General features: G+C 42.3%; 1 protein-coding gene across 1 annotated transcript in view; it reads left to right on the top strand.

Moving 5' to 3' along the window:
• Positions 1-10,346, top strand: part of megf6 (multiple EGF like domains 6) — a 56,978-nt gene extending 46,632 nt beyond the window's left edge. Inside the window, exons 25-37 of the mRNA XM_040131242.1 lie at positions 572-700; positions 1,581-1,744; positions 2,176-2,326; positions 2,441-2,569; positions 3,857-3,988; positions 4,437-4,565; positions 4,713-4,841; positions 6,068-6,196; positions 7,182-7,310; positions 7,515-7,643; positions 8,647-8,775; positions 8,934-9,062; positions 9,536-10,346. Of these exons, the coding sequence (XP_039987176.1) occupies positions 572-700; positions 1,581-1,744; positions 2,176-2,326; positions 2,441-2,569; positions 3,857-3,988; positions 4,437-4,565; positions 4,713-4,841; positions 6,068-6,196; positions 7,182-7,310; positions 7,515-7,643; positions 8,647-8,775; positions 8,934-9,062; positions 9,536-9,615 (1,688 nt within the window). The 3' untranslated portion in view covers positions 9,616-10,346. The remainder of the gene's footprint in view (positions 1-571; positions 701-1,580; positions 1,745-2,175; positions 2,327-2,440; positions 2,570-3,856; positions 3,989-4,436; positions 4,566-4,712; positions 4,842-6,067; positions 6,197-7,181; positions 7,311-7,514; positions 7,644-8,646; positions 8,776-8,933; positions 9,063-9,535) is intronic.
• Positions 10,347-10,816: the final 470 nt, after the last annotated feature.

The raw sequence follows: 10,816 nt of genomic DNA, 5'->3' as shown, positions 1-10,816 counted from the left end.
GGTCTATTCTGGATAAATGCACCCACGTGTTTATAGTGATCAACATTAGGAAAGGGAGAACATAACTTGGAAGAGTGTTTTAGTACCTAACCAATCAGTGTTCTCATGCTAACGTTTCTTGAGGATTTCATGCCGTTGTTTTAATGAGTCCAGTGAAATGCCCACTAACGTTCTTAGTCTGTCATTCTGCAGTCTTATTCAAGACTTTCCTCTTGCCACAGCCATTTTGTGGTCCTAACTACCAGAGCCAGAGTCAGCAGAAAGCCACTAGCATGACTTAATGATGCATCTCTGTCATTAGCGTATTTTCCTCTTTCTGAGACTCCAAATGTCATCATGGACTTTGATCATCAAAAAGTTTACAATATGTGTGCTGAAAGTCCTAATGCCCCAAAATGTCCGTATGCATTTTCAGTGGATGTAGCTGCAGTTGTTGCAGCTGAACTTGTTTTGTGTGTGTGCTTGTGTGTCTGCTGTGTTATGCTATCGTATGTCTGTGTGTGTGTGCGTGTGCGCGTGCGTGTGTGTGTGTGTATGTGTGCCTGCTTGCGTATGCGGTTTGTGTGGGCAGAATGCCCGGAGGGTCATTTTGGAGAGCAGTGCAGTCAGACCTGTGAGTGTCAGAACGGAGCCAGGTGTGACCACGTCACCGGGCGATGCAGCTGTGCGGCTGGGTGGACTGGAGTCAGCTGCCAACTGCGTGAGTAGCTCATCACTCATTCCCGCAGAATGACAGTGAATAAGGCTGTCATGGTGTTTGCCACACCTTTCTTAAAGGACCCTACTACTGGGATTGCACGCTCAGCTGTAGGCCCGTCGGGGGGTTGTGCGGCGGTGAATTTTTTAAACCTTGCTTTTAAACTGTATTACTGATAGCATAACGTTGACAAAATGAATGCAGAGTTGATGTTCGTTGTTATGGATGGCACAGCTCAAGTGAGTTTCGAGAGTCTGATAAGTGATTTTAACGCTGTTCAGAAATACATCGGCAAAAAAAATGGAAGCCTGGAACTACAAAGAAAATACATCAGAAAATCAAAAACTAGCTGAACCAAAACTAAATTATAATCTAACATGACTTTGAAAATGATAAGCAAAAATGTAAAAATAGACCTGATTTGTTGTAGTGGAGCTAAAACTTGCCAACAACCCTGTATAGTCCTTCAAATGGACTACTCCATCACCATTTCAGAAGTCGGCTAGTCCATGTGAATCCAACTACCTTACTGAAGATTGTTTTTCTCATATCTCACATATGAAGATAACCTGATGCAAGTCTTATAACTAAAAAATAGTATTCATTGGAAACCTATTATAATTGCAGGTGTTGGGGTCAACTTTCATTTCTTTTGTAGGCCCCTGTTTCCCGAATAATCAGATGTGCAAAGACTGGCTAAAAAAGCAACCCTGACTGTCAAGATCCACTCCCCTTCTTGGGACAATTTGAAAATTTCTTGCACTATTGCACTATGCACTATCCATCCACCCATTAGCTATACTGCTTATCCTGTGGGGGTCGCCAGGGGGCTGGAGCCATTCCCAGCTGACATTGGGTGAGAGGTGTTTTACACCCTGCGCAGATCACCAGTCAATCAGATCACCAGTCAATAGAGGCAGACAACCACTCCTAGAGTGTGAGGAAGGACGTTATGGAAAGAACTGCGCCCAGGCCTGCAGTTGTACAAACAGAGGGAGATGTGACAAGGTGACAGGAAGATGTGTGTGTCAGCCCGGTTTGATAGGGGTCTCTGTCAGTCAGATGACCTCCTGAACTTCACATCAGCACTGTTGTATTACAACATATCAGTTTTTATTTAGCATTTTTCGCTTTTGATCAGCATAGTGTACAGTATTATCTATAACCTTTTTATCACCTGTTCCATTGAGAGATTGAGATATATAGCTAACCTGCCATTAGGCAGTTTTGTCTGCTGATGAGTCTTGAAAAATGTGGAGAAATAAAGCCTTTCTCTCTCACCTTGCATTTGTGCTGCATTTGCTAACATTTCTGTGTAGCAGCAGCAAAACAAGACTGAGGGGTTACTTAGTCCTGGAATCATAAAACTAGCTGTGTCAAAAAGATTTGTGCAATTAGCACAAAACAAAACAAAAAAAAACCCTGAAATTTTGAAAAGCTCTGTTTTCAGGCTCTGATGTTGCATGCTGAACGTGAAGGCTTGTGGGTTTTGTCTGACAGCCTGTTCTAAGGGATTCTTTGGAGGGGGCTCTGAGCAGAGGTGTGACTGTATCCATAGTTCCAGTTGTCACTGTGTGACGGGCCACTGTGAGTGTGAGCCAGGCTGTAGAGGAGCCAGGTGTGACAAACGTGAGTGTGTATAGGACTGAAAAAATTGCGAGTGAATGAAACTGGCGATAGAGGAGCTTTAAACATGAGCGTAAACTGACCCGCGTGTGCCCGCGTGTGTTTGTCGACTCCCAGCCTGCCTCCCGGGGTCCTATGGTGCTTCCTGTGCCCGGCAATGTCAGTGCCAGGCTGGGGTGTCCTGTCACCATGAGATGGGGAGTTGTGGCTGCCCAGCTGGACTCACAGGGCTTGGCTGTGAGAAAAGTAAGAATAAAAAGAATAATCTATCTTGCCAAAACAAAACTTAATTACACAAATATAAAGGTTTTTCCTGGTAAAGTTTGTATTTTAATGGTAAGTTGAGCAACAGCTGGTTTGCTCTGTTTGTAGAAAGCATCATAAGTGGAAATTTTGTATCACACAAATGTGCTTTATGTATAACTGGTTATTGAGAAAGCCTTGGCACATGGCTAATATCACTGTCATGCATTTAAAAGCATCTGGCTGACATTTGTGCCTTGTTGATAAAAATACTGTCACACAGGAATGCACCATTCCCATTCAGAAAAAAACGCATCATGGGATAGAAGTGATCACCAAGAATCCTTCTGTTAATACCAATTAAAATTTCCTCTTTTCCGAGTCCTCCGGGGAGAGATGAGTATTTATTCAATTCCAGGAAAAGCACTCTACACTAACACTAAAGCCTCACTGTCACAGGACTTTATTTCATTATTTAGACCATACCCTTTAGGACTGTATACAAGCAGCCTCACTACTCAACCCCTCCCCACTCCCTCTACGCCCCCCCCCCCCCCCCTCCTCACACACTCCCCAGACATCTGATAAATGTTACACACCGGTTGCCAAGTAAAACAGAAGGCATTGTTTTTGTCTCCTCGGCGGCGGATAAGGGCTTTTGGAAGGCAGACATGCATAATGACAGCGCTGTAATTGCCTCTTTAGTCTGGAGTCTTTTCTTATCTGTCCCCCATGCCGCCTGCTGCTGCCTGACTGAGTAGCTGAGTGCTGCGGTCTCACCCAAAAACATGTTCGGTTCACAGATTCATCTTGTTCGCTATGACCGATTCTCTGTGGATTCCATTCATTATTGTGATGAGCGTATACGTATGTAGGCAGAAAGAGTGTGTGAAAGAATGTCCCTCTGCGTCCATCTGGGTTTGGGCACCAGGGAAAGTTGCTGGGAGTTTTGGTTTTGTTACCAGTCAATATTGAATGTCCCAGTACGTTAACAGAGAAATCTGAGGAGGAAAAAGGAAATCGCATTTGCATTTGTTCCCACAAACCATTGAACGTGTGCATGTATAAGGCCCTATCTGCTGTCTTAAATTAATCAAAACTATGCACTAGCTGCAGATTGCAATGATTTACGATTATGACGGAGTTTCATTTTTTCATTCATTGTTGGTGTGCAAAAATGTAGTGAAGATATAGACAAAATATAAAAGTGCATTATGAAGTTTGGTTTCCTTTAATTTTACCAATGTAGCATCTACAATATGGGATATGTTTTTTAATGTATTATCTCAGGTTGTCCCGCTGGCACTTTCGGGCAAAACTGCAGCCAGCTGTGCCAGTGTTCAGGTGATCAAGAGCAGTGCCATCCTGTGACGGGGAAATGTAGCTGCTTACCTGGGTACCACGGGGCACGCTGTGAGCTACGTAAGTATGCTGCTTTTTTTCTGCTGTCAGTGTGGATTAATATTGGGCAAGTGCTAATATGCCTTTAGTTGAACAGGGAGTTGGGTGGGAAAAACATGGGAGCAGGGTACATATTTGGCCCGATTTGTAGATTTCCGTTGAAGTTAAAGATTCGTACAGGATATTATTCATATATGTAAGCCAGTCAGAAATTTAGTGAAATTTTATTTACCTGCCGTTATGTGGTTGGTTACATTTATAATTGATTGTAAAATGTTCATATTTTTACATATAATTTCCCTCAAGCACAAAGCAAAACTGATAGTTCTGCTAACCCGTCAGTTTTACTCTGCAAGTAAAATAACCTAAACCTAAAAAAACTGGATCAAATACTTAAACAAAATAACAGCAGTTACCTTCCCTCTTCGTTTTCTTCTCTTTCCTTCTCGTCGTCATGGTATGGCTCCAGGATGTCGCGCAGGGACCTTTGGGCCAAACTGCAAGTCCAGATGCAGCTGCATCAATGGTGGTCGTTGTGACTTCAGGACCGGGACTTGCTACTGTCCTCCTGGCTTCATTGGAGCTGACTGCAGCTCAGGTAAGTCAAGAAACCTCGCACCTGTCTCTACTCCAGGATGGAGAAGAGTCTTTCGGAACCCCTCTATTACCATGATATGAAGATGTTTATCCTCATAACTTTTTGATACGTAGTTTTGTGTGAATGAAGGCATGTTTATTTCTGCAGGTTGTCTGAGTGGGTACTATGGGAAGGACTGTGCTAAGCGGTGCTCCTGTGGGGAAGGAGGGCAGTGCCACCCAACAACTGGGAGGTGTATCTGTGCCCCTGGTAGGGTGGGACAGTCCTGCCAACAAGGTAACTTTAAACTGATGTCTTTGTTTGGTAATTGGCCTGTTCTAAGGAGCTGTGACCCACCAGTCCTTTTGTTTATGATATAACTAAACAATTTGAAAGGTTACATGGAGCATATTATGCCATAGGGAATAAGTCTGATATTTAAGCAATATTTTTTGCAGAAGTCAAGATGTGTTAATTAGTAAAGATAGGGATTAGCAAATGAGTTAAAACCAAAAACACAATTATTAATATATAAAGTTCGGTTGAAAGTGTATTACTTTTTATAATGGATCTATGCAGTACATTCTATACAGTAAATAGAATACATTCTGGCACTTATAAAATTCAACGAATTTTTTTTTTGAGGCAAGAAGAAATTGCTATCTACTAAATTACAAGAGGCAATTCATCATTCCGCTTTGAGATAGCTATCGAACATGGTTTGTATTCAGCCTTTTATCTTTTACCATTCTCTTGAGTATACAAAGAGTCACCACTGAGCCTGACATGCATCAGTGGGAACTATTGGCCCTAATGAGTTCTTCAGAAATAGGAGAACTCACTGGAAAGTGAGAAACCACCACTAAAAAGGGGGGTGTGTTTTTCAACATTTCTCACTGTATATTTAAGTAACAAATTCTCCATTTCCTCAGTGTGAGGCCTCTGATGATCACAGGGTTGTTTTTTGCGAGAAACAGAGGCAGAGTTGGGTTTTCTTAATCTCTCCCTTTATCAGCAATTCAGATGGATTGCAAGAGGGGCTTTCCAGCGCTGTTTGTGCTAAATATTCTCTTCTTTAACCTCCTGCATGAATGTGGACATCCCACCTCTTCAGTTCCTCTTGTTGAATGTTTACAGAAACCTTTAAGTAGCTCGTTCTCTGTGTTCCGTGTCGCTGGATTTGGCAAGGAAGCAAATAAATAAACAGGGAAATCAAAGACAGCTTGCTTATTGTGTTCCCAATCTAAATTACCCAAAGAAACATGATTATTCTTTTATATCAGCGCCAAATTAGACTACTTTGCCATCTCTTTAATGAACTGTTGCTTAAATAAACATGAATGTGGTTAGTGCAATTTTGTATATGTGTGTGTGTGTGCGTGTGTGTGTGAAGAGACAGATAGACAGAGCACATGCTCTGCACTGTGTTATCATTGTGTTACACTAGTTGTTGTGATTGCTGAGTAGAACAGAAGGGCCCAAAGTTTTTGTCTTGGTCTGATGTTTTCTGAATGTTTCTCCAGCATGTCCGAGACAACGCTACGGCCTACGGTGCAGATATACGTGCAGCTGTCAAAACGGGGGTCTGTGTGACCCCATTGATGGGTCCTGCAGGTGTGGACAGGGCTGGACTGGGCCAAACTGTGACACAGGTACAAGTTCAGAGGCAGTAGACACAACAGAAAATAATCAGAACTAAAGAAAAACCGAATTCTGTTCATGGGAAATCAAAAATCTGAAAAACAACAACAAACAATAGAACTGCTGGAGAAATGGCTTGAAACACTGGAGTAGTTTACCTTCTAATATCACTGGATTCGGCTCAGCTAACATAAAACAACACCTCAAAACTCACTTATATATTTATGACCATCAATGCATTCAATGTAAATATTTCACTCGAATCATGTTGTTTAGGATCACTGTTTCTTCATGTGTACCACTATTTTGGTAATTGAGAGGTTACAATCCTGTTCAATGTGTGTGTGTGTGCGTGTGTGTGTGAAGAGACAGATAGACAGAGCACATGCTCTGCACTGTGTTATCATTGTGTTACACTAGTTGTTGTGATTGCTGAGTAGAACAGAAGGGCCCGAAGTTTTTGTCTTGGTCTGATGTTTTCTGAATATTTCTCCAGCATGTCCGAGACAACGCTACGGCCTACGGTGCAGATATACGTGCAGCTGTCAAAACGGGGGTCTGTGTGACCCCATTGATGGGTCCTGCAGGTGTGGACAGGGCTGGACTGGGCCAAACTGTGATACAGGTACAAGTTCAGAGGCAGTAGACACAACAGAAAATAATCAGAACTAAAGAAAAACCGAATTCTGTTCATGGGAAATCAAAAATCTGAAAAACAACAACAAACAATAGAACTGCTGGAGAAATGGCTTCGAAACACTGGAGTAGTTTACCTTCTAATATCACTGGATTCGGCTCAGCTAACATAAAAACAACACCTCAAAACTCACTTATATATTTATGACCATCAATGCATTCAATGTAAATATTTCACTCGAATCATGTTGTTTAGGATCACTGTTTCTTCATGTGTACCACTATTTTGGTAATTGAGAGGTTACAATCCTGTTCAATGTGTGTGTGTGTTTGTGTGTGTGTGTGTTTATGTGCGTGTAGCCTGTTCACAGGGAAAATATGGGCTTGATTGTGCACAAGACTGTCCATGCTTCAACAATGGGACCTGCGATCGTTTTACTGGCACCTGCAGCTGTACTGCTGGATACTACGGCCACTCCTGTCAACACAGTATGCAAACCTTCACTTATAATACAAAAAGAAACGAGGTGATAAGGTTACTAGTTGTCTCCCTGACAATTTGAAATAGATACAGTTTTTTTTTCTCTACTTTCCTTGTTAAACAGTCGACAGTTTGTGACTTGAATGAACCTTAATACAACATGATTACATGGCCATTTGTAACCAGTAAACTGTTTCTTGTGTTTCTCCCAGGATGCCCTTCAGGGTTTTTTGGAGTGAACTGTGCCCATACCTGTGACTGTAAGGTTGGACAGAAATGTGACTACGTAACAGGCCAGTGTGTATGTCTACCAGGCTACTATGGGCAACAATGCCAGAGACGTGAGTACATATGAGTATCTAAAGGTTAATTATCAACTGAAATCCATGAAACTATATGTTAATAGTTTCAGTGGGCTGCCAAAAGGACAAGATGTGTCAAAAACTATTAAATATAAAATGATACAGAAAGATTTTGATTGAATGACACAATTGTAAAGTTGCAGTGCCTTTTAAGGACAATAGATATCTCATATTTCAAGTATTTTATGTTTTTGAGATACTTAGACTTCAGCAGCACCACGAAGACACAAACCCCGTCATGCTCACGGTCACAAGCTTGTGCTCATTACGAAACAGCCACCTGGATTCCATAGCTACTGAAGTTGTACATGGGCAGATATGAGCATGAATGAATAAGAGATTTCCAGAAGACTGTGAGTGTGCTCTGGCAGGCAGAAGGACAGACTAGTAGGTAGGTGGGCAGGCAGGCAGGCTGGTTATTTGACGAGAGACAGGTGTTTCTCGACTTCTTAATGTGTTCCTGTTGCATCCCTGTGCCCTCCTGCCTGCTCAAGGGGCTCTCAGCCACAGTGTGAGCGCCTAAATGGCCACTTCAGTCCCAGCAGGAGCCATGACGTAGCACTGCAGAGCAGCTGTAAGGCAGCCACAGGCTCCGGAGACTGAACTGGCTCTGTCTGTGTACATTTGTTTCTGTGTGAGAAAATGTGTCTGCACATTTTCTTATCACTAGATGCACTTGTTAATGTGAGTGAATCTGTTTTTATTAGCTATATGCACTTGTGTATCTGTTTTTTTATGCCTTAATTGTGTGAATGTGTACAGTCACGTGTGTGGTCTTGCATTTTGTAGAAGATATAAATGTTGAAAACACAGAAGTAGATTTTAGTGCAACCCCTACCTTTTCCTATCTAAAAAAGTATGTTCACCAATGAGCTGATAGTCCATCATTTTTGAGGGTTGTGTAATTAATGTAGACAATTAAAGTTCATAACTACATCAGTACAACCACGTGTGTGTGTGTATCTGTGTTTTTTGTTTTCAGGGTGTGACGCTGGCAGCTTTGGACTGGGCTGCGCAAAGTCATGTGACTGTTCTGGTGAGGCCCCATGTGACCCATCGACTGGACGGTGCCTCTGTCCCCCAGGAAGGACAGGACAGAGATGTGAAAAAGGTAGACATCCCCATGAGGGAACCATCCTTTTCTTAACATGACTAATAGAAAATAGATGCTGAAATTTAATTGCCAGACAAAAGGGCCCCTAACTGTGTGTGTCTGTCACACAGAAACTTTTCCTTTTTAAAGTCTCTCCCAACTTTCCGCTATTTCAGACTGCGGTGGGGATCATTTTGGCCCCGACTGCTCCCTGCCATGCCAGTGTTCCCACAGAGCCCGCTGTGATGGGCTGACTGGGCGATGTCTTTGTCCACTCACCTGGCTGGGCCCCACCTGTAGTGAAGGTATAGCTAAGCTCCTGTTGCCATTCACACACACACACACACACACACACACACACACACACACACACACACACACACACACACACACACACACACACACACACACACAGACACGCAGACTTTCTCAAGCTAAAACAAAACGGACACACACACACATCGACACAAACACACAGGGTCACGGGCTGTAAAGTTGAACCAGCTTTAGTGAAGTACTGTGTCATGAAGTGTGAGAGGCTGAGCTCCATCACTCTGTGTGTCACCCTGTCTCCCTCAATAGTTGCTCCTGTCTCCTGACAGTTATTTTAATCTGCACCCAGCATGGAGCCAAGCTCGAGGCTGTCTTCGTTTTACCTCCTCAAAGCCAAGCACACGGGAGCCTACGCACCAGTTACTTCTCCTCCAGAAGCCCCAGAACATTTGCTTTTGATTTTCAAATAGTGCTGATGTCTTCTTGCTTTTCTTCCCCTTTTCAGCACTGCTACACCAAACCCCAGGACTGTTGAACTTCTCTGTGTCCCAGAGAAAGAGAAGAGCAGGCAGCAAAACCACATAACCCAAGCAGAGGTGCAAACTCCTGACTGGACGTTCAAACACAGGGCTTGGCTGTGTGAAGATCATCTTGGTAGAGGTGATGCTGGTATTACTATGTTTTTGTGAAACTGGTACTCAGCTGTCAGGAACTACTACTCCGTCACAGAGCCTGGAGCTCAAGATAATCAACCAGTGAACCTGGCATATGAGGGGCCCTCAAAGGACCATAAAATCTAAACCTACCCCAGACTGTGTAAGATTTAAAGTCCAGGGTTAGACAGACTTCTCAGCAATACACACAAATGCCTGCATCACATCTGTTACTATTGCTGATTGAAAGTGGTCAATTTGCTTTCCAGTTTGACGTTGAATGAGTTGTTAAGAGTTCAGTTTCTTTCTTAAGGGCATTTGGACAAGACATGTGACTGAGTGTGAGACTTTCATGTAACTGGAGAGCCTTCACATCCGCTACCAACATTTATTTTTTCTGTTTGTGCCCACAAAAAACTTGATGGTTAGTATAACGGAATACCAAGCATATTTCTGGTGAAAATTAAATGCTTCCGAAACAGATTTAGAAATATATGGGTAACTTATATACTTATTCTAAAAAATAAAACACCAAGATCCACACATACAGGGACTGCAGGCACGTGAGCTACAAAAATATGGTCCAATAGAAGAGCCGTAAATGTTGAAGCAGAGGATAATTCACCTCCAGACATATTTTAAGATATATAGAAAACTCTGGTTTGAATAATAATTTATGTCCGATATTTTATTTTCCATAACAAAATTTATTACCAGGTTAAATAACCGAAAATTACATCAGTATGCAGAGATGCTTCCTTTTAAAGTTTAACTACTCAACACAAGATACCTGCTTCGCGGAAACGTCCATTCTCAGTGTGTGTGTGCACTGGAGGCTTCAGGTTTCCATATCACACGTCTGTAAGTTGCTTAGTGAAACATGATTGACTTTCCAACAAGTTTTGATGTCACAAAACCGTGATCGTACCTACAGTATATGTCTGAAAATCAGATTTAAGTTGTGCACAGAGACACTTTGCTTGTTCAGCAGATTACTGTGAAAACAGTCTCAAACTGCACATACATCACTGTACAAAGTAGGTCAAACATCCAAGTGAAGTAACAACTAGCAAAAGAGGTTTGAGTAGAATAGGAGTTGAATATAAAGATCAGATAAATAAAATTACTGAATT

Source organism: Xiphias gladius, chromosome 7, assembly GCF_016859285.1.
Source record: "Xiphias gladius isolate SHS-SW01 ecotype Sanya breed wild chromosome 7, ASM1685928v1, whole genome shotgun sequence".
In the NCBI taxonomy this organism is placed as follows: Eukaryota; Metazoa; Chordata; class Actinopteri; order Istiophoriformes; family Xiphiidae; genus Xiphias; species Xiphias gladius.
Note: the sequence above shows the minus strand (reverse complement) of the source record. Positions and strands in the feature narration are given on the sequence as shown.